General features: G+C 43.5%; 1 protein-coding gene across 1 annotated transcript; it reads left to right on the forward strand.

Moving 5' to 3' along the window:
• Nucleotides 1–22: 22 nt before the first annotated feature.
• On the forward strand, nucleotides 23–22580 carry Ptcd2 (pentatricopeptide repeat domain 2; the record flags this gene model as incomplete). The annotated part of the gene is made up of 10 exons (XM_028752044.1): nucleotides 23–182; nucleotides 1438–1530; nucleotides 4555–4684; nucleotides 8148–8265; nucleotides 11045–11123; nucleotides 11505–11596; nucleotides 14231–14344; nucleotides 17558–17632; nucleotides 20515–20628; nucleotides 21808–22580. Coding segments are annotated over 10 exons (1200 nt in total), but the record flags the coding sequence as incomplete, so codon positions are not given.
• Nucleotides 22581–23474: the final 894 nt, after the last annotated feature.

Consider the following 23474-nt stretch of genomic DNA (forward strand, 5'->3'; position numbering starts at 1 on the left):
CCGGAAGTGGACGGACCACCTTGGGCGTTTCCCCCTGCCGGGGTCCCGCAGATGGTGCGGTCTGGCCCGGAACAACATGGCTGCAATATTTCGGCCTTTGGAACGCCTGCGGGCGCCGCGTCCTTCGCTGCATCCCGGGGTGACGGGCTCAGGCTCCGCCTGCTGCCGCTGCACTCTTGGAGGTACCCGCGGCCGCACGCCTGGAAGGAGGGAGGGTGGAAGAGAAGGGGGCGTGAGACCACAGCGGCCTCTCTCTTTGGAGAAGGCTCGTGCGCCTTTTCCCTATAGCTGCCCGCGTGAGCACCCGGGTTTGCTTGGGGCTGTGAACCCCTCCGCTCGGTGCCTGGAAAGCAAAGGGCAGCTAGAGTCTGGACTCGCAAAGGTCCAAGTTGCTCTTTGAGAACATATCTCAGTCGTTGGGTTTCCTTTTCTGCAAGGTTTTGGTACGGAGTTTAAGAAATGGGAACCCAAGCTGTGCTCCTTATAGTCTAAGACTCGAGGCAGGCGGCCTCATCCCCCAGATTATTCCTTACCGCCTTTCTGAAAATATTAAACGCGTGACTGCTATTGACGTAATGTGATACACACACACACACACACACATATATATATATATATATATATATATATATATATATATATGTATATATATGTATATATATGTATATATATGTATATATATATGTATATACATATACATGCATATATGCACACATACATACACACACATTTCCTTCAGTCAGCATCCAGTGACAGAGGTACCCTTCTTCATTTACAGAATAGGAAGTAGACAAGGTTGTCACTTGTTCAAGGTCACAGAGAGCTGGCAGATGCAGTATTTGAACTAAAGACCTGGGTCTGACAGCTTCAGAGGACTGCCTTTCCATAAGCAACTATTTTTGTTACTACTTTTCGTATCAGATCTCAGTGCACAGTTCATACGTTTTTATCTCATGTACAGCTAACGATACAGAAGAAGGATACATTCCAGACTTGCTAAGGCTGTGGCCAGTGATTTCTGATTTAAGGCTACTGAGACCAGATCTGAAAGGCTTTCTTCAGTGCACAGGTTTCAAAACTGGAAGTCACGATGTAGCTTTTCCCAATATCTCGTGCTTCTCCCAAAATAAACCAAGCAAAAGTGTGTGTGTGTGGTGTGTCTGTGCATTGCTAGCCCCTGACTAGATGACAAATGCCCATTTGTTCTTCATATCTCATCAACCAGTCTTCACACTCCATCAATCCCTACCTCCTTTCAAATGTAAGATGTACCAAGATTTGCATTCAGTAGTTGACTGGAGATGTTTGTTTCTCTGCCAGGGATACTATAATATTTGCACCTATCTGGATGGATCGTTTAGAAGCAACCAAGCTCTTATTTGCTAGGGGGAGAGGGGCAAGCAATCAAAATGACTTTTTTTTTTTTCTAATTTTTAGCTAAAAGATACCTACTCACAGATAGCGTTATGAAATTAAAGGAATTTCAACATAAGAAGATGGCTGTTGCATATAACCTTTCTGGCACCAAAGGTAATGTTATCTGTTTTATTAATTCTTTCATTGTTTGCCATTCATTTTTCTTCTTTGTCTCTATTCATTCTTTCAAGACCTATCTCATAGGAAAGTGATCATTTGCTTAGTTTCCCAGTCTACCATTCATCTCATACACTGCTACTTAAAGTCTACAGTTCTTCTTTTAACCCTGCCCCAGGACCCCAGGGAAATAGTGAAATTAGCCCTGTAGCCAGTCCTCTGGATCTGTACCACTCAGAATATGATTTGAGGGCCAGCATCAGCATCAATTGGGAGATCGATAGAGATAAAATTGGAAAGGCAGCAGATTTGAATAGACTATATTGTTCAAGAATCCAAGTGACTGGCTTTCAAATGTTGGTTAAGTCTTGGTGAAACATAGACCTGTGATATAATTGGAGGTCAGCGAGACCATGGTGTGGTCGTGCATTTGGCATTTTTCACTGTAGAATCAGGGATTTACTTTGAAAAGCCCACTGTGTTTAGGGTACATAAAAGAATCAAACTTAGCAAACTTGGCATTTGTTAAGGCTGATTGGCAGTTGAAGGTCATTATATTTTTTTTCCCTACTTTTGAGTGATATTTCTGGAGTTAAGAGCGCCTGCTGTTATTCCAGAGAACCTGAGTTTGGTTCCTAGCACTCACACTGGGTGACATACAAGAACAGTCCAGCTTCAACTCATCTGATGCACTCTTCTGGTCTCTGCGGGCAGAAGTGTGCACAAACCTATGTGCTGATGTGCATGCATGCAAATAATTAAAATATTTTAAAATGTAAAAAGCACTAAAAAACGTAAGGACACCACTGAGATTAATGGAATTCTTCAGATACACGCCCAACACTCCTTCCCCTCACTGCCAGATCCTGCTGAGCAGCTGACTGACACTTCTCATGCCTCCATCCCTCCCATCCTGGTCCTTCTCACTGCTCTTCAGGGACAAGCCGTCACAGTCAGGGAGAATGCTCGTATCTGCACTTGAATACACTCACTGTTGGTTGACTGAAGGTTTCTCACTTTTCATATATATATATATATATATATATATATATATATATATATATATATTTTAAAGATTTGTTTAATTTTATGTGTATGGTGTTTTGCTTGCATGTATGTACTATGAGTTTGCAGTGCTGAGGCCAGAAGGGTGCACTGAGTTCTCTGGAGTCACAGAGAGTTGTTAGCTGCCATGTAGACCCTGGGTACTGAACCTGAGCCCTCTGCAACAGTAGCAAGTGCTCTCACCCATTTAGCCATCTCCGGTCCCCAGGCTTGTCTTTTTATCTTGGGTATTTTGGGGCTCTCTGAGGTTTGTATAGGAAGGACTCCCTGCTGCTGTCTGTTCTGTCTAATTGCTGTGGTCTTCTAAAGCCGTGACAGCTGTGAACATATTCGAGCTGCAGTCTAAAGGTCAGCTCCATCTACTGCGCTGTCAGACACTTACACAATCCTGCCACCACTCCGTCATTTTAGGAACCCACAGTGTCACTCCGTCACATACCACACTTGGTACAGACTTTTCCATCACTGCATTCGCTGATATTCCTCCACTTCCAGGAAACTTTATCTGTCCTGCTCACAGTCACAACAGATGTCAAAATGCGACTCTTCGGACTTCGTTGGTTTTGTTCACGTGCTGTTTCTACAAAGTAACCTGTCTTCCTGGGTAGACTTTAAACCCCTAGGGAGGAGCTGTAGCTGTGTGCGAGAGACACATCGCTCTTGACGGTGATCATGTGGTAAATACCTGAAAGTCAAACTATGAAGTCCTAATTCACATTTTAAAAAAAAGTTTTAGATTTACTGGGTTAACCATTAAGAGGTGCAGGATGCAAAATCTTTGCTTTGAAATCTTTTAGCTGAGAAATTGCTTAGAAATCTCTAAAATTGGATTGGTAACTTCAAACAGGGCCAGGATGGAAATGAGGTGTTTAGTGCCATTTCTTTCCGGTGATGATACAGCAGGGCTCGGGCCACATGCTCTCTGTCCATACCCTCATGTAATCCTGTGAGGTGTAGGCATCATAGTCCTGGCTTTGTGCATGAGGACTAGTGTCTCACAGACAAGGGTCTTCCCAGAGCATGTAAGTGGCAGGACCTAGGTCTGCCCTTAGATTGGTCACTAACCATATGGGGATTTTCTCAGACGCTGAGAACAGAGTGACTTTGCTCTTGTTCTTGTGTCACAAGTGTATATCAACACATCGCTTCAAAGCTCTGGGCCTAGTAACAAATCCTAGGCAACTCCTGAACTGACAGTAACCCTGCCTTTGGCTTCCTGCACTGTGTCTCACAACAGTATTGAGGAACTGTATTCCCATAGAAACTCCACCCCAGAGATTCCCATCAGTGCAGGCAGAGACATCATAGACAGCGCTGACCTGAAAATGATCCTGTCACTAAAGATTGCTAGTGTTTAGAGGTGTGGTTGTTTGTGGTGGATTTTGCCTTTATTTTTGTTTTCTTTCTCTTTTTTTAAAATTGTCTCTGCTCATCATGTGACTTCCTTGCAGCACAGTAAGGACAGACAGGCCACGGGGATTGAAGAGGAGCTGACTCACGTGCAGGAACACAGACTAGTCCTAATCACATGATCTAACTACTGCCTAAATCCATCATGAATGTACATTTTCCTGCTTCTTGACATCCTGCTCATTGATAGTTTGAGGGCCTGGCCACACTTTATCTTTTCATGAGTCATTTGTAGTTTGATTTATTAGGGCTGGACTAGTACTTCTCCAAACTTGAGTGTGCCTGAGCATCACCCAAATAATACCAGAGGCACTGCTACCCCCTCAGTTTGTGTTTTCCAGAGACTGGGGTGGAAGGTGACCCAGAATTTTCTATGACACAGTGTGCCTTACAGACCGTCATCAGCACCCACTTCTCTAGGGAAGCCATGACAGAAATGCCTCTGGTCCCTCTTTGCAGTGAGCTATGGCTAGCTTCCTCTCCCTGAGGTCAGCCCCCTTACAGTCCCATCCAACCTGATTGCCACCACCCTGTGCTTTCTTCCAGAACTCTATTTCAAAAACTTGGAGGAGAAGTTGACCCAGAACAAACTCATCTTGAAGGAAGAGTTGAAAACACTGCTGCACCTGTGCCAGTCCTTGGAAGATATGCAACTGGCGAAAGCAGTCATTTATAGGTGAGGCTCTTCCTGAGAACCATGGGGCTTCATCACCTCTCAACCAGCCCTTCCCAGAGCAGTCACCTCTACACAGATGACTTCCAGATATCCTATGGATGTTGATCCTTGGATGTTCTATGCTCAGGGGCCAAGCATAGAACAGCACCTCATAAACTACCAACACAGTGGCCAGTACCTCCAGTTACCCATCCCCTAGCTCCTCAGCATACACCAGTGCACCTCTGGCAGCTTCCGGTTACAGATAATTTTGAAGCCTCTTCACTTGGATAGGATACAGCCGTTGCTACCTCTCTCCATGAGTCCAGTGGCCTCCCTGCCTTCCTTCCTCCTGCCTTCTGCCTACTACATCTTTTTTTAGGTATCACCAGAGATTCCCTTTACAGAAAGGGAGCACTAGACAGTCCATGAAGATTTCCCTTAGATTTCTTTTGCTTCTTTGCTTCTCCCTGTGGTATTGCCCTTCTCCCTCTAGTACCCCACTGTTAGCACAGTGTAAGCAGCACAAGCCCACACAGCCGGAAGCTGCTGAACCTTGGGGCAGCACCACAAAAAGCTCAGTGTCTCCTAGCTAAGGTGATTTGTCTGGCCACACAACAGTTGGATGTAGGGAAGGGATACACTGCTGGGGGGGTTGGGACAGCAGGCACATGAGGAGGACTGGGAATGATGGAAAGTTTCTTCAAAGCTCATCTGAATAGTTACAGATTTATCACAGATTTTTACGCAGATATTTTATAGTTTTGGTAAGTTTTCATTTATATGGTTCAGGTGTTTTTTTATTTGGTTGGTTTTTGAGACAGGGTTTTGCTTTGTAGCCCAGGCTGGCCAAGAATTTACAGTGTTCTTGCCTTGGTTTCCTGAGTACTGAAATTATAAGCCTGTGTTACCACACTGAGCTATTTTTGGTCTTGGTTATTGTTATATCAAAGATAATATTGTCTAAATTAATACAACATATGTTAGTCTTATTATTTATATGTAAGGAATTATAATTTGGTGGCACTAGAGTATTCTACCACATATTACATATTTTAATCAACTGGTCCTGTTATTAGACATCTAAATTACTTCTGGCTTTCCTTCAGCACAACTAATGCCATGGTGAGTAATTCTAGAAAACTTAGGTACTCTCATTTTTATTGTGGGTCAAAGAGTGTATTAGTTAGTTTTTCATTACTATAATAAAACACCTGAGACAATCTCCATATGGAGAAAGGAGATTATCTTTGATTCACAGTTTTGGAAAGTCTAGGGCATGACACTGGCATCAACTTGGCTCTCCTGAAGGTTCTTGGCTGTTTCACACTGTTGGTCAGTGCTGATAAAAAGAAATCACATCTCAATATCCGTGGCCATAAAGCTGAGTTGGACAGCGTCGGCTTTTATAGTGACTCCTCTAGGACTTCAGGGGGCACATGAAACGTACCTAACCCTTTTTGAGAGCAGTATTCTTAGTTGGTCTGAGGACTCCACATTGGACAACAGACTTGCAATACCTTTGGGAAATAAACCGAATTCAAACTATGACACAAACGTCCCATAAGCCTACAGGTCATGTCAGCAACACTTATTTTGCTTTGTCATTTGAGAGCCTCTGGTTATTTTTCCTTATTTTCCTTGTTTTTACCCTAAAGCCAGCAGATACCTGTAAGAATAGCACACCAGGATAAACAGGGTGAAAACTCTGAGTGTTCTTTCTGCTTTTACATTCACCAGCACATCAGTGTGACAACAGTCCTTCACTGAGCTCACAACACAACCCAGTTCCTTTTCTTTGCCACTCTTGTGAGCAGCTGGGCAGGTTGGAAGGTCTATCTAGCCAACCTGTTCACTCTTCCTGAGGCCAGCAGCCAGCTGCTGGGAAGGGAGGGCCTGAGCTGAAACAGAAGCTTATCCTTATTGAGTCACAGTGGGGTAATAACTTCATCTCCTCATAGCCTTGCGTCAGTGCTGTTCAGTTTATGGGGGAGATTTTAGATCCTCCCGTTTATTGGTGTTAACTTTGAATGAGGACGTCAAATCAGGGAAACGTGCTTTCTGTTTAATACGGCACAAGTTCCTCATTTACTGAAATACTTATAGATTTTGAAGATGCCTTACTTGTAATAGCTAACATGAAAGGACTGTCATGTGCCGAGCAAAGCTTATCCAGTTCTCACAAAACTACTTGAGTTCCTATCTCCACAGATGAGGAAGTGAAGCTCTGAATGGTCAGTTGACTTTCTTACAGTCATATAGTGTATAAGCAGAAGAGCTGGATTTGAACTATCACACAGAAGCAGTGAAAAGTCCTTAAGTCACTGTCCTCTCTTCAGTAATTCAGTTCTTAAGTAGTATAAGGAAGCAGGGCCTGTATTTACCGTCACTGTATTTGGCAGCATGTATGCTTACAACACTTCAGCCCTAATGCCACCCCAGCTTTCCTCTGTTGTTTCAGCAGAAGGAGAAATGTTTTATAGTAAAGTCAGCTTTTCCGCTAGTATGCTAAAGTCAGTTACATCCTGAAAATCTGACCTGTGTGTAATCGTGACCTGCTCCCTTGGTCACCAGATTGTCCTCTTAGATCCTTACAGCAGCAGTAGCTGCTTACTGAAAGAAGTTGTGCTGGTCAGTTTCCAGTGCCTGACTGGCCACCTGTAAACGCCACATAGTAAGATGTCACTGTCATTAAAATTGGCCTTTTCCAGGACTTACATTTTCAAAAGTAGTTTTTTTTTTTTAAACCTAACGGCCATAGCGTACATAGGCATTTATCTGACCTTAGAAAAGCAGAGGTGATGTAAGTTACAGATGCCTGTTGGTTGTGTGGCATCCTATATTAGCACAAAGCCACCTCTGAGAGGGCAGAACACCTCCCAGCTCTCTTCCTTTGTTCTGTGGTGGGGACCATTCTAAGGAGCCCCTGCTGCTTGGACTCCTGGCCCAGCAGGTAGTTGCTTAATCTAGGGGATGAGCAGAGTAAGTTAGAGTTGGCTTCTAAGAAAACTTTGTTTTAGTGCCTAGTATATTAAACTCTGCAATTCTTGATTTTATTCAAATTCTGTTTTTCCCAAACTGGGAGTTCCTTGTTCTTTACTGTGCTCCCAGCATCTAGTAGAGTGCACACTATGGCCTGTGTCTGTCCTGGTGGGTGTGTGTGGTAGCAGCTATCTTTCTCAGTTGTCCTAAACGTTGTTTTTTGGAGACTAGGTTTCACTGAACCTGGAGCTCAGTGATTGGCTACGCTGGCTGTCCTGTAAGCGCTGAGCTCAGTGATTGGCTACGCTGGCTGTCCTGTAAGCACTGAGAATCCTGACTGCATCCCAGACATTGGCATTCCAGATGCAGGAGCCTGACTTTTACATGGGTGCTGGGGATACAGACTTGGGTGCTTCTGCTGGCCAGTTGAGATCTACTCGTCCCTGTGTCTGTTTTTGCTATGCCCCATCTTTTTTGCTCACAGACTAATCTTGATTACCAGGTACCATGCAGAAAACAGAAATTTCACCTTGGGGGAGTATAAGTTCGGACCAGTTTTCATGAGGCTGTGCTACGAGCTGGACCTTGAGGACTCTGCAGTGGAGCTCATCAGAGACAAGGTTATTGTTTTTCAGTTCCTCCCCTGCTGATGTGATCTGCTGCTCTTGGTTGTTAGAAAAGATATCTTTTTCATTATGTATTTTTTCCTAGGTAAGACTTTCAGGCTGAATAAATAAGCTCTCTGCTTTTCAAATGCTTCCTTAGAGTTTGCTCACAAGGAGATTTACAGGTGTCTTTGGGGCATAGCACAGTACAGAAACTGATGTCCTGGTATATAGCTACCTTGGATGTGTGTGGCCGCCTAGAACATCTATCCTGTCTCAGGAGTTTTGACTCGCCATTGATTTCCTATCCTGCATCTGCATGCTCTCTGGTTTTCATGTTTTGTTTTGTTTGTTTGTTTTGTTTTATTTTTTTGACTAAAGGCTGTATTTATAAGTGGTCAAGTTTTAAAATGCTTTTATATATTATTTTTCTAAATAAAAATATAATTTCGCACACTAGTAGGATAACTCAGTGGTTAAGGGTACTTTCCAAGTCAGCCTGAGGACCTGAGTTCAATCTGTGGAACCCAGTACCTGTGGAGGGAGACTCTAATCCACACAGTTGTCCTCTGACCTCCATGTATGCACCATGACACCTGCATCCGCACACATGAACACAATAGTAATAAACATATTTTATTAACATTTTTAGCTACCATCAACTGTTTCCAACAACAACAATAATAATAATAATTTGCAGAACAGCCGGTGATCAGATGTGATTATTATTTTTATCTTACAGAGGGTGAGACTGAATTAAAAACATTATAAATTCCTCCATGGCTGGAGACACTGTTAACTTGGGCTAGTGCCCACTGTGCACAGTTTAGCATGTTTAGGGACTCCGGAGTGAACCGAGCTGGTGTTACTCACGCCTCTTTTTCACGTACTGGAATGAACCCTAGGCTTTTTATCTGACACAGGTAACCCAGGATGCTCTCTAATTTGTAATCCTCCTGCCTCAGCCTCCTGAATGGGATGACTCAGATAATGTCCCACCATACCTAGCACTAGAGTTGCCCTTTTTAAAGAACACCATCCACTAGGAAGGTGGGCATAATGTAGTAGCAAGTAGAGAAAAGTAGTTTAAGACCAGTGTCAATATTTACTCTTGCTGTTTTCTCCTGAAAGAGAGAGGGGGGTGGGAGGGAGAGAGAGAAAGGTGGATAAGAAAGGAAAGACAGACAGACAAGGGCTAGGGAAATACTCAGGGGGAAAAGTGCCTAAACAGAACTTGGGTTTGCTCCCCAAACTCACATTTTAAAAAATTCAGCATGGTGGTATATACTTACAGTCATAATACCAGGGAAGAGGAGACCTCTATTCTTGGGGTTCGTTGGCCAAGCAGCCTAGCCTACTTATTTGTTCCAAGCCAATGAGAGACAAAAGCAGTAATGGCAACTCAACAGTGGTATCCAAGGTTGTTCTCTGGCCTCTACATACACTGGCATACACGTGTACCCATACCCACACATACACATGATTACATGCTAATATGTGTGTATTAAAACCTGGAAAGTAAACTATGTCTTTAGGGTTAGAATTATTAAAATCTTGCTTTTCATTTCATTGGTATTCTTTTAATATTTTAAATAAATATTTTAATGTTATAACTAAAAGAAAATTAAAATTTTCATTGTTATAAGTGAAAGGTATACTTATGACAGTAAAATCAAAATGCAAGTAATTTTTAAGCCTCAAACATGGAAACTCCATGTGTCAGAAGGTCTGCTATAGAGAAGAGTGAACTGAACTGAGGCCTTGTCTAACCCGGCTTCTGTGACAGTGCTTTTTCTGTCCCCTGTCTCTTATTCCTGTCCGTGTTCTGGTCATTGTTTGCCATCGTCCCAGTGGTGTCTGAGATTCTGGCTCATTTTTCTCACTCCTCTGACTCCGTGTTCACGTCTCCCTGACTTGTACCTAAGCTTTCCTAGACTAAAACCCAGCCAGCATTTAGAGCAGACTTTGTCATTCCTTAGTCTCAGCATTGTCTACAGGGTAGGCTCTCAAAAAGAATAAAGGAAACGATATTTGAATATCATGCAAAATGCTGTGATGTAAGAGAATTGAACTGTTATAAAACACAGTGGTTATAGCAACATAATTTATTCTTTAAAAATGACGAGGAGAGTAAATCTTCGTTTCTTAAGTAGATTTTAAATGATAAATGTTACCTGATTTAGCTATTCTGATGTGTGTTTTTTAAAACCAAATATAATAAATACAGAGATGGTTTTGTTATTAAGATAAATAAAAGTTTAAAACAATGTCGTGAACCAGTGTTTTAGCAGATGATTTTCAGAAGTGACTAACTGTATTACCTGCTTGTGGCCACGACAGTTCTGTGAGGAGACATTCTTGTCTTTGATCTGAAAGCTGCTCTGATTAACACTACTAGTTGTACAGGTTCATGGCCGCCTTCCTGACTCTTCACCACTCAGGAAACAGAGCGTCCATGCTGCTTGTCCAGTGTATCCATCCCCAAAGCTGGGACAGTGCTCAGCACTTAAGCTTTTAAAAATCTGTTGTATACCAGACTACTAGAGAATTCAGGAAACTACAAAATAAAATGTATAGAAATAAAATCTGAGCCCTGCATAGTAAGTAGCTCATGGCTTTACCCCAGCATGGGGGAAGCAGAGGTAGGTGGATCTTTATGAGTTTGAGGCCATCTGGTGATCTACATGATGAGTTACAGGACAGCCAGTGCTACCTACTGAGACCTGGTCTCAAAAAATGGCATCCCCTTAATAGTTTTAACTTTTAACCAAACTATATTGTTTCTGTTCTCTAGCATCTACAAGGTTTCTTCGTAGATTCAACGTCATTCAATATTTTGATGGATATGCTATTTACCAAAGGCAAATATGAAAGTAAGTATTACATATAGTCTGAGATTGTGGAAAAACTCTGCTAGCATAGCAGCTGGGGTGGGAAGGACCTTAGAAGTGACCCTTAGATTCCTATTGAGGAGCCCCACTGTGACCTTACTCCTTAAGTTGAAAACATCTCATTGTGTGTGGTGGATGAAGTCAGCCACCCCAGATTATCTGAAACCTTAGCAGGTTTTCTATGCATTCTTCCTACGTGACCTGATGATTTAATTTAACATTTGGATAATCGCTATTTGACTTTGAGGAAGGGCTTTCATCATGCTAAAAATCTGCTTTTCGGTAGGTGGTACTGAACTGAGTAGAAGTTTGGGAACTGCCAGTGAGTGCTTTTAACTGCTGGCCGCTCTTTACTTCATGCAGGTGCGCTGCAAGTGTTGATCGAAATGAAAAACCAAGATGTGAAGTTCAGCATAGACACCTATGTCCTCGCTTTTGCAATCTGCTATAAACTGGTAAAACTGTTTCCCTGACCCTCAGGGCTCTGGGATCTCTCTCTCGATCTCGATCTCGATCTCTCTCTCTCTCTCTCTCTCTCTCTCTCTCTCTCTCTCTCTCTCTCTCTCTCTCCCCCCCCCCCTTCTTTATCTGGTTCCTTTAAAGTCTACTTTCCATCTGGCACAAATATTTTAACTTTAAATATCCATTTTTAGAAAAATTCAAATTAGCCTTGTCAGATATTCTCACCATAGGAAAAGCAATCATCTTTTGCACTTTGGCAAGCATGTAGATTGTGAAAACAAGAGACAAGTTCCTGCTGAGCTCTAGAGTCCCTGGTAGGTTAGCCTGTACTAGATCCATCTTGCTGTTGCCCTCTGACGTCATCCCATCCTTCTGGGGTGAGCTCTACATATGATTGCTGTCATGTATTCCTTTTGTTATTCCCATTGCTTTCTATGTATGGGTGTTTTACCTGTATGCATATCTATGCATGCCACATGCATGGCTGGTGCCTGTGGACTAGAAGAGGGTATCTGACCTCCTGGAACTAGACTTGCAGATAGTTGTGAACCATCATGTGAGTGCTGGGATCAAACTCTTCTACAAGAGCAGTCAGTGCTCTTAAGCACTTAGCCATCTCCTAAGCCCTGCTACCATACAGTCTTGATTTGTCTTTATAAGCCTTTATAAACCTTTAAACCATTCTTAGCTGTAGGTTAGACTGGGTCCAAAGGCTATAGTTTACTGACCTCAGGATGAGGTAATCCTTCCAGTCGTACAGCACTAGAACATGGGTCATTCCAAATGGTGACTCCCAGGTAGGATCCTGCTCAGGCATGCTTCCCTGGGTGCATGAAGTATGGAGAATCTAGCTGCTTCTTAAGAAGGGCCAGAGGATGTTCTTCCTGCGTTGTATCCAAGAGGAACTGGTTTCATTAAGTGGACACAAGTTGGGAAACAGAGCTGCTAAGATTTCCAGTCATCCAGTCATTTCCTGTCGTACCCCACATAAAATTCAGACTTTGTTTAGAGGATTGAGTCTCACAGACTCACAGAGGTTGGGCTGGTGCTGCCATTTTGAACCCACCCACTATGGTGGCCCAAGGGGTGGGGCTAGGTTTACATCACTCACCTGCTGATTGGTGTATCACTGAGGGGTGGAGCTAGGTTTACATACTGTCCTGCTGATTGGCGCCTTACTGAGAGGGTGGGGCTAGGTTTGCATTACTGACAGTGCATCATCACTGAGAGGATGGATGGTACATCACTTTCTCCAATTTAAAAATAAGGTTTTTTTTTTAGACGTATCTATTTTATGTGTGTGAGTGTTTTACCTGCATGTAAGTATGTGTACCATGTGTGTGCCTGGTGCTGACAGAGGTCAGAAGAGGGCATCAGATTCCCTGGAACTGGAGTTACAGACAATTGTGAGCCACCATATGTATGCTGGGAACTGAACTCAGGTCCTCTGCAAGAGCAACAAGTGCTCCTAACTGCTGGGCCATCTCCTCAACCCCCTTGAATTTCCCTTCCCTCCTTCCTTCCTTCCTTCCTTCCTTCCTTCCTTCTTCCTTCCTTCCTTCCTTCCTTCCTTTCTTTCCTTCCTTCCTTCCTTTCTTTTTTTAGCTTCTACTTTTATAGGATTCTTTTCTAACCTATGTTAGATTAGCATTAATATTTTCAAATATTGGGCTTATCTGGAGATTTTCAAGTTGGAAATTCCCTAAAAGAAAGTCCCCCATGTTACAAAGCATTACAGTGCTAGTTAATTAACTGTCGGTTGACTTCATTGTGGGGCTTATGCCTAGAAACTAGCCCACTGCTAAACAGAAACTTAGATGTTTAGGAGTGGAAACTGGTCTGCAATGGAAGTAGACAAGCTGAAGAAGAAAAGTTAGGGTTGAGCGGCTACCATATAGCTAGCCTAGTTTATTTGCAAACAGTCTCTGTATAGCTTAATTTTTTTTCTCTTCTTTTTGAAATTATAATGGAGAGATGGCTCAGAGGTTAAGAGCATAACTGCTCTTCCAGAGGTTCTGAGTTCAACTCCCAGCAACCACATGGTGGCTCACAACCATCTGTAATGGGATCTGATGCCCTCTTCTGGTGTCTGAAGATGGCTACTGTGTATGCATATAAATAAAAAAATAAGTCTTTTTTAAAAATAATAATTATATAATTTCTTTTCCTTTTCCTCCTGCTAAGCCCTCTGATATACCTCTTTTTGCTGTCTTTCAAATTCATAGCTTTTTTCACCAATTGTTGTTACATGTGTATATATGTGTGTGTGTATACATGTGTATTCCTCAATACAACCTGCTCAGTCTGTGTAGTGTTACCTGTATGCATGTTTTCAGGGCTATTTGATGACCATTTGATACTGGCTAATCAGTTGGTGGCTCTTCCCTGGGGAAGACGATTTCTCCCACTCTGAGTATCTAACCCTTAGTTGCCTGTAGTTCTTTGTGTAGGGTAGAGAACTGCGGTCTTTCCTCAGTCCACACAGTCTTGTCTTCTGAGCGTAATTTCAAGTGCATTCAGGTAGGCTCTGGGAAATTATTACAGGAGAGCTGAGATGCCGAACGCTGTCTGTCATCTTTGCGCCTGACGGTTCAAGGCACTGACTGAGCAATCTCATCTTCTCACAGAATACCCCGGAATCACTTAAAATCTGTACTACATTAAGAGAAGAAGCCCTAATTAAGGGAGACATTATCTCCAGGAGAGCATACTGTTTTGCAGTGGCGTTAGCTCTGAATCAGGTAAGGCCTTGGGGCAGCAGAGACATAAGTGGACTGGCAGTGGGCAACATTATTGCTTTCTCTTGTTCTTGTTTTTCATTTATTTTTTTTCCCTTCTAACTGTATTGTAAGGAAGTTCCATAGAAAGCAATGCCTTCTTTGCCTATGTTTGTAAATAATGCTTTCACTTGTAACTGAACCCCAGCATGCATTTCTATTTCGAATGGGTGGGCCAACATCTTATGAAGACTCAAAGAAGGAAGATGCAGTCTACGGGGAATATCTTTGTTACAGTAATGACGTCACATGCTTCCTGTGTAGCGTTCTTAGAGAGCATTGTAAACTAGTTCTCTCCAGAGTGCAGCTGAGTAAGGGCTCCTGGGCAGGCCTTGCTGGATAGCTCCATCTGCTACTATTTAGTTGAAGCCTCAGCATTCCCTTAGACCACCATCCCTTCATTGACACACAGAGCAGCCAAGACCTAGAAAGACAGTACAACTCTGAGACGGATCTCAGTGAAGGACACTGGGACACCTGCTGTCTTAAAGAGCCCACCTCTGAGATTAGCACATTTGCTATGCAGAAAATGAAAGGCTTATGATACAAAATTGTAACCAAGCTAGGTTATTACCCAGTCAGCAAAACAAGGCTGGGAGCTCTTACTTAAGACTAATTAGAATAGGTGCTTAGGACTTTAAGGGAGATTGTTTCCTTAATGCTGGGGAAGGCTTATGTGGATACACTCCTACAGGGCACCAACTGGGCATGATCAATTCTGGCTTACCAGCATCCCTGTCTGTCCAAGGAAGTTGTTTCATGTCTTCCTACTCTGCCAGGGACTGGGGGACAGGGACTGAAGTCTTGTGTAGCTCTTTGCTCTTAGGAAGCAGAAGCCATCCCAGTGGGAACTCACGTAGAGCCTCCTGTCATCGTGACTCTTAGTTGACTGCTGTGCAGGACTCTCCATGGTCATAGTCTCCATGGTCGCTTTGCCCTGACCTCAGCCTTCTCTGGTAGCGTCACCGCCTTTGCTTTTGTTTCTGTTCATTTTGATGACATTAGCTGTAGTGCACTAATACCATTCAATCGTTTCATTTGAACTCTTTCTGAATCATCTTGATTAAGGTATATATTTCTTCAGTGTTGCAGAACTTAAACTTGGCTTGATAATGTAACACTAGTCTTTCCTAATATGCTTATATTCATATGACATGCATGATCTTCATGGAATTTTATTTGATGCCTTATATTTTTATAACTTAAAATATTTTCTGGCATGTGGCTTTCATTGGTTTGTACTACGGCTGCCCTACGAGTCACTCTTAACTGAAGTCAGGGTTTCTGAATGAAGCTCATGGACAAGTGCTGGAAGAGGGCAGTGCCATGTGCTGTTTCTCTGAAAGGGAGGGAGCACAGTGTTTCCTGTAGGCGCTTTGCCCAGACTGTAGATAACTGGGTACCAGTCAGGGAGGTGACTAGGTGAGGAGCCTCTCTCCTGTGTCCCCTGTATTTCCATACTGGCTACTCTACCTCACTAACTCTAAGGCCCTGAGAAGCCTTGTATTGGCGGAACCTACCTTTTATCTTAAATTTTGGCAAGTTGGGTGAAAATGCTGCTCTGAACAAGGCTTAGCACTGCCTCAGCTTGCCTCGGGTCCTCTCTGCTGGTCATTTTAAAACCGTGTTGTTACTTAGTTTTCTCGGTCTAATACCTGTGACAGCAGCTACTGATAGTGAAGTCGACGTGTTTTATTTTTCTTCACTTCCTTCATGGAATTTTAGTGGATTCATTACCTTTAGTAGTGTTTGCTTTTCTTATAAATATACCCAGTTTATTGGCTTTAAGGAGGAAATGGGGAGAGGAGATGGACCCTGTGCTCTTAAATCATGCCCTTATGTTCCTTGTGTGTAGCGATTCCTTCCTTCCAGGTGAGCAGTTCTGCTCTCACGCTGTTCTGGAGCCCAGCTGTAGGACCAGCTGTGGTCCTTTCTGGCTCCATGGTTTATTGCTGATGCCTTGGTATGCTGTCCTCCCAGGGCTCTCTGCTTTGCCTGCAACGTGCCTTCTGTTGAGTTCTTCAAAGAAACCACAGTACCCGAGTTCTTGGTGGCTTAAGTTGTTTTATTGCACTTTTGCCAGGCTTAACATTTTGAGATGGCCCTTGCTTTTCTTGAGTGTTTTATTTGTTCCGAGCCCTGGTCTTCTGTTACGCATCTCGTACTGCTGCTGTGGGGAAGTCTACCTGATTTCATTTCTACGGCTGACAGACGTGAACTTGTTCTTGTTCTTTATTTTGTCCTCGGGCTCCGTGAACACAGCCTGGCGTCTCCTCCACTAACTAGTCTCTCGTTTGTTTTGCTGTGTCCTTTCCCTCTTTTATTTTAAAACTCTTTTATGCAGTTCTTACGTTGGTTCTCTTTTGATTACTCATCACTCAAAACTATGAATTCCTTTAGAAACCATTGGCAGGAAATTCATGTCAGTGGGACCGAAACTCCAGAATCCTAGTGTAGATGGGCAGTCTTTCCTTTGTTTAACAATTCCGTACTGTAAACTGTGGACCTGCTGCTGTATGCCCACACTTATTCCTGATCTGTGGCAACAGGATGCTAGGATACAGCCTCCTCTCTGCCACCTCCTGCAAATACAGATTAGCCACAAACCTGCTCCACCTCCCATCCTTATAGATCGGATTTGTCCCTTATAAGTCCCAAAGCTCCAGTCACTGTGAGTGGGTGCTTAGCTTGTGGACTTTGGGTTGTGCTTAGGTTGTGCTGGTGAAGAACCTCCTATAAACTAGAATGTGAAGTCTCTTTTTATAACCTCTGCCTGCTTCCTCAGTTCAGCTGGGTGCCATCTCCAAGGGTTCTGACAGTGTACTACTTCAGGGATTTGAAGCTTCACTGTTCTCATTATACCAATGATGAGCTTTGCTTTGTTTCTCATTGTCAGTCTTTTCTTCAGAGCTGGCTCCAGTAAAAGGGAGAATGTCAGCTTAATGCCTCCATCTTAAAACCTAGGTTCAGACAGACTGCTAAAATATAGGATGCCATGTCACTGGGTAAAACCCTTCATTATACTGTTTGTTTAATTTTGGTTATTACAAAAATTCCATTGTGTGTTTAAAACCCCGAGGCCTCATGGGTAGGAGTATCCTGCCTTCTCTGAGTGACCTGCATGAGAACGGAATGGTGGTGCATGCCTTGAAGTATGACTTTTGTTTTTCTTTCCAGAACCAGTTGGAAAAAGCTATGTCCATTTTTTCTCAAATCATGAATCCAGAAAGCATAGCGTGTACTAACTTAAATGTAAGTGATTTTCTTAGTTTAAAGTGAGTTGAGATGTGCTAAAATGTCTCCTGGTTTTGTCTGTGTGCAGAGACCTGGTTGCCCATTGTCATCGTTCAGGTCAGACCAGTAGCCATTTACCAAACTCCATTCTGAGAAGAATCATTCCTGTGAGAGACATCATCACCACAGGGCTTCGAGGAGTTTATGAAGGGTGTGTGTGTGTGTGTGTGTGTGTGTGTGTGTGTGTGTGTGAGAGAGAGAGAGAGAGAGAGAGAGAGAGAGAGAGAGAGAAAGACAGAGACAGAGACAGAAAGACAGAGAGAGAGAGAGGAGGAAGGCATAGCTGGACCTACAAGGTTCTTCCCTAGGCCTTGGGTGAAGCCCGTGTGCTAATTGCATCCCATCTGTGGTAGCTTACTCGTGGCTGTGACTGGTAAGCTAGTAGGCTTACTGAGCAGTCAGCAGGCACTGAGGAGATGGTATCTATTTAATTCCTGTCACTTTCTCGTCACCCCAGAGGATGAGGAAGCAGGGTTGTAATGCACATGAGGAATTCAGATTGGACATCTGGAAGTTTCCCAAGTGGGATTTCTTAAAGAGTAAGACCATCTTAATAAAGTTTCCTGATAGTAGATAATTCCTTGACTGTACTCACTGGGGAGGCTTTCAGCTCCTGGGTCTTTTGTTCCATCATGCTGTTTTGAATGACAAACAGGCCTCAGCTTTCCCAAGGCTGTTCCCTCCTTGGAATCTGTAAACAGTTTGTTAGCCTGACAAAAGGCTGTCCAGACTGAGTACACCAGTCAACGTCAGCAAAAATAGTTGGGGTTTTCTTTTGTTTGGTCTATTTTAAAAATCAATGTGTTAATTAAAATCTCTTGCTGCAGTGAATTAGAATTTGAACTTACGTAACCCACCCACCCCGAACTTAATTTTCTTCATATATGAATTGTTTCTGCTGCCTCTATGACCCAGAGGACCTGGTTTCTTATTTTCCCAGCTGGTACTTGCTACATACTGCATTCATTTAGCCTATGATCTCATCAAGACACATGCATGTTGACTGACCTGTCAGACTCGAGAACCATAGGCCTTCTCGGCAATGCCTCTTGATGTCACAGGATGCGTTCCCTCTGAAAGCAGCCAAGGCCGGGCAGGGCACTCTGTGACTGCATTTGGGTTCCTGTCATCTCTGCAGACATCTGGCCTGACTTTAGAGACTCACTTGGAAGACAGTTTCCCTTGCAGAGGTGCTGACCAGTTTTCCCTTGCAGAGGTGCTAGCTTGCCCACTGCACTCATGTATGTGATGAGACAGGGCAGGCTTTTAATTCTGTGAAGTTCTTGGGGACCAAAATAACCCCTCATCCTGATAAGCTGCTTGGCTTGAGATTTTTTTTCTGTCTCTCAGGAGTCTGTTTATTGGAGGCTTGACCCTACCGTGGTTGGAATGAGTTAGGAGGCCTCTAAGAGGCAGTGCCTACATGCTTCTTACGAGGAGCGGTTGGCAGTTAATGGTGGTTGAAGGAGGCAGAGGCATTTTTCTTCAGGAAATGTAAGCTACCTGTGACATAGTAAATAATCCATGTGCTTGCACACCTAATTAAACTGGGGGTGGGGGTTATTTTTTAAAAGGATGAGAAAATGGGAGGGGTGTGTTGGGAAGAGGAAGTGTTCCAGGGGACGTGGTCTGCGAATAAGAGAAGGGAATGGAAGGTTGGATGTGGCCAGAATTCATTGTATACACATGTGAGATTGTTCAGAGGGTGGCACTGAGACCGGGGCGTGTGTTCTCAGGAGGGAGGAAGCCAGGCTAGCCCCCGCCATCTGCTCTCCGGTTTCCTCTTTGAGATATAATCCCTGCATCCAGATGCAATTTCCCGTTGCCATCTGCCCCTGTACAGCTTGGGTTTGAGCACCTTCCCGAGCTGAGCTCAGGCCAGCTCCATGCCCTGCACCTCCAGTGCTGGGAGTTAATGAGCGTCTTCCCTTCCTAAGTATCGGTTTTGTTACAACAGTAAAAATGAAAATATCCCAGCAAACAGACAGGGCACAAGAAGTGGGTGAAACAAGATAGCTAAGTTTAGAGTAGAGGGGAAACACTGCCTCTCATAGGGACCAGAGCTTCAAAAACAGTTATACAACAATCATGTACTACGGTATGGCATATTTTCATGGTTAATTGCTATTCATTCATTCAGTTGAATGTTTTTTTCCAATTATTTCTTGTGTTACACATTATTTAGTAACCGACGAAGGAAAGATTCGGTTTTACAGAAAATACTTTTGAAAATAACATATCAAATTATAAACAGTGATTAACATTGGTGATGAGTCTTCAGTTATTCTCATTTTTGAAACCTTTTCTCTGTGTCTCAAATTGTCCTAGTGAGTACTGATGATTAGCGGGGAATGAGCCTTGCTGTCCCATGTGCTGGGGGTGGCAGGCTGATGGGAAGGCGTTAGCAATGTCATTTTGAAAACTTGTTTGGCACCTGGGTTTAAAGGGTCTTTAGTGGGTACGGTGTAAACAGGCTTCACTGAGACTTCAGCCAGGGTTTAAAGTTAGGGTATTTATTTTGTTTTCTTTAGTGTGGTGTGTGTGAGTGTGTGTGTGTGTGTGTGTGTGTGTGTGTGTGTGTTTCTTTTTGTAGAATCCAGGAATCAAACTCGGGCTGGTGTGTAAAGCACCTCTGATGTGTGAGCCACCTCACTAGCCCCAACTATGGTGATGTCATCAGCTATAGGAAAGTACATTTTGGCTGGAGAGTGTACATGCGAAGCACTTAACACCATACAGATGCTAACGGATTGGGAATTGTAGTTAAAAGGGGGTGCCTGTCAGCTCAGGCCTATCTTAGCATCGAAATGCCAGCTCAGTCTTCTCTGCTTTTTATTCAGATCTTAATCCATAGCCAGTCAAATATGTTGGAAAGCCTGGTAAAGCTCTTAGAGGACGCTCTTGACGTAAACGTATCGAAATATGTAAGAAGACACACGTTCTCAGAGGAAGTGGTAAGTGTGCCTGTGCTGCAGGTGGCACCGAGTACAAGTTCAGGCACTCACCTGGTGTCACGTCCAGAGACCACCTGTGCAGCAGGAGGTCAGACACAGCAGTCTCTTGGGCTTTCAAGGCTTGCTTCTTTCCTCCTGGGATAACACGGCTTCTGGAAGTCTCAGATTCCTTCCGTGTTGCTGTCTCTGTACTATTCTGTAGGTCCGTTCTCTCCTCTGAATAATGACTTCATGCCTTTTCAGTTTTCTCTCAAGTAAGTACCCAGTACCTTTCCCTTGCTCCTCACTCTCAGTTAACCCTTGCTTCCTTTGCCAGGAGGAAATAGAAACAAACTGAAGAAAGCGACTAGTACACTATTGGCCATTCTAATTTTGAGCTGACCCATCTTTGCAGGGTTAGTGATGGACCTGTGGCTACTGTAGAGAGCTCTGGTCTCGCCCCTTCCTGTACCTTAGCCCAGGATAGCCAATGGTCTCCTTGGCATGTCTACCCCACTGTTTCACCTCCAGAATAGATTTCCAATTGTCCATTCAATTTTAGATCTCCCTCTCCTTCCTGTGGCAGTAAATCTCAGTGTGCATCGTCACGTTTCTAAGCCCCAAGTTAGGAGGGTGACATTGACCCCCTTCCTTCAGCTCCTTAGAGTGAGTCCTTCACTGTCACCCCACAGTGTGCCCATGTGCAGTCACCTCTGCATCTCTCCTGTGCTTTTCCCATTCCCAACCACCATTTGTTCCCTGGGCTGCGGTGGGGCCTCTAGAATTGTCTCCACATCCCCCTTCCCCCACCCCTTATTCTCTGCGCAACTTGTTAAGCCTCGATCAGACAGTAGCCATTGTCATGCCTTTCGGTTTTAGGGTAGATCCTAAGCATCTTTCCATGAACTATGTGTAAATCCCTGTATAAGAGCCCCACCCACTGCTCTTACTGTACTTTATGGATTCTGTTGGCATCTGACCCCAGTTGTGTCTCACTGTAAAACGTGTGCTATTTCAGTTGCCGCTAGAAGGTAAAATAACACAGCTTGTGTGGCTTATGAAGGAAAGACTCTTATAGTAAGTCATGCCTATGTGCCCTGGTGTTTCTCTTATGTGTATTCTGTACATTTCTACATGTCAGTTTCTGCTTCTAAGAGGCTAGGAAGACCTCATTGTGATGTAATGGCTACTCTTTTCCAGCTGTTCAAAGTGAGGGAAAAACTGAAGGACAGCCCTACACTCACAGCCAAATTTGATGAGATCTATGGGAAGCTGCACATAAACAGCCAGATCACTGTTCACACTTTGGATGCTCTGCTCTGTCACGTCCCCCGGGACAAGAGATCCAACACATTGCTGTTAAAGAAGAGGACAGTCAGCCATCGGACCTTACAACCTCTCAGCCGGTCCCTGCTGACTGAGTAACTGTTTTCCATCTCCCTGGTCTGAAGGAGCTGCTGCTTCAGGTGAATTATTGGCTTCTCCAAGCCAGGTATCTTACTTACTTCAGGGGCACCATGCTGACTCTTGGTCTCCCTAAGTCCCCTGAGTGGTGACGTGCTGATCAGAGAAATGTGAAGAGCTAGCTCAAGCAAAGGGAACACCACAGAAAGGCAGCTGCCCCCGTTTTACGGGCTCCAGAGTAAGAATCACAGCTTCTAATGCAGCGCAGGAGAGTGGATCTCAGTAAGTACCCGCAGAAGGAGTTCCTCATGCTCTGTTCAACCTTGACTGACCTTTTTTCACGGCAGATGTGACTTGAAAGTTGGGGAGAGGTGCCGTGATGAGCTCGGGAGATCTGAAATGCTCGTCCACCATCTTTGGAAGTGGCCGAGGCCTTCCTCACCTCTGCCATCACTATTCCCTCTGTGAATAACGCTGCCTGTGTGTGCTGGGGTGATCTCACATTTCCATTCACGGTTCAGTAGAGTTACACTTTCTCCGAAATAAGAAATAAAAGGTACCTGCGCAGACTTGGGTTGTGTTTCTTTTCTCAGTATGTGAACAAAACTAGAATTTAGCCTTTAGAACTGGTAAGTATGCTAGGTTTAAAATGATTATTGCCGTTTTCATTGGCAGGCCAAAAATGCCAACTAAAAACCATGGAATGCCTAGTTTTCTACTTAATATCATAAACACTCGGACCTGTGTGTCACGTGTCTGCACTTCTCCTTTGCACGCTCTGTTATTGTCACTTTATTACCAGTTACTGTAAAACTCTCTTGACAGCACGTCCAGTTTCTGTGGCAGTTTGAGGCACAGCATTGGATGAATTGTGCGTGTGTGCTCATTTACAGAAAGCACCAGGAACCCAAGAGCAGAGGCCACACATGTGTGCTGCACGCTCGAACTTGAGGCCATATTCAGCCTAAAGTCTGTTCACTTTATCGTTTTTCTCAGAGAAGAACTGTCTATAGAATCAGAAATTATAGAATTAGAGAAACCCCCTGAGTCTCTTAACTCTCTCATCTTTCAGGTTGAGGAAGTGACTTAATCAAATTAGCAGAACTAATTTGGGATAGGACACTAGATTCCTGTTCTGGTATCTTTCCCACTGTGAAATATTATTATATATATTTATATTTTATAAAATATTTTTAATACATAAATATACATTTATATATAATACATATAATCAGTATATATGTGTATTATATATGTATATTTTATATACATACATATATACATTCATACATATATATGTGTGTGTGTGTGTGTGTGTGTAGAGGTATAGAGATACCTCTTCTGAGGCTAAAACAGTTCCTCCTAAGATATTTCCAGAATACTAAGGACACCTGAGGTTTATTGGGTGGCTGCAGGTTCTCAGTTTACTCATTTGGTAAATGGGTCTAATAGCCAGTGCACGG

This window comes from Grammomys surdaster, unplaced genomic scaffold (genome assembly GCF_004785775.1).
Source record: "Grammomys surdaster isolate TR1022 unplaced genomic scaffold, NIH_TR_1.0 125876, whole genome shotgun sequence".
NCBI classification, from domain to species: Eukaryota; Metazoa; Chordata; class Mammalia; order Rodentia; family Muridae; genus Grammomys; species Grammomys surdaster.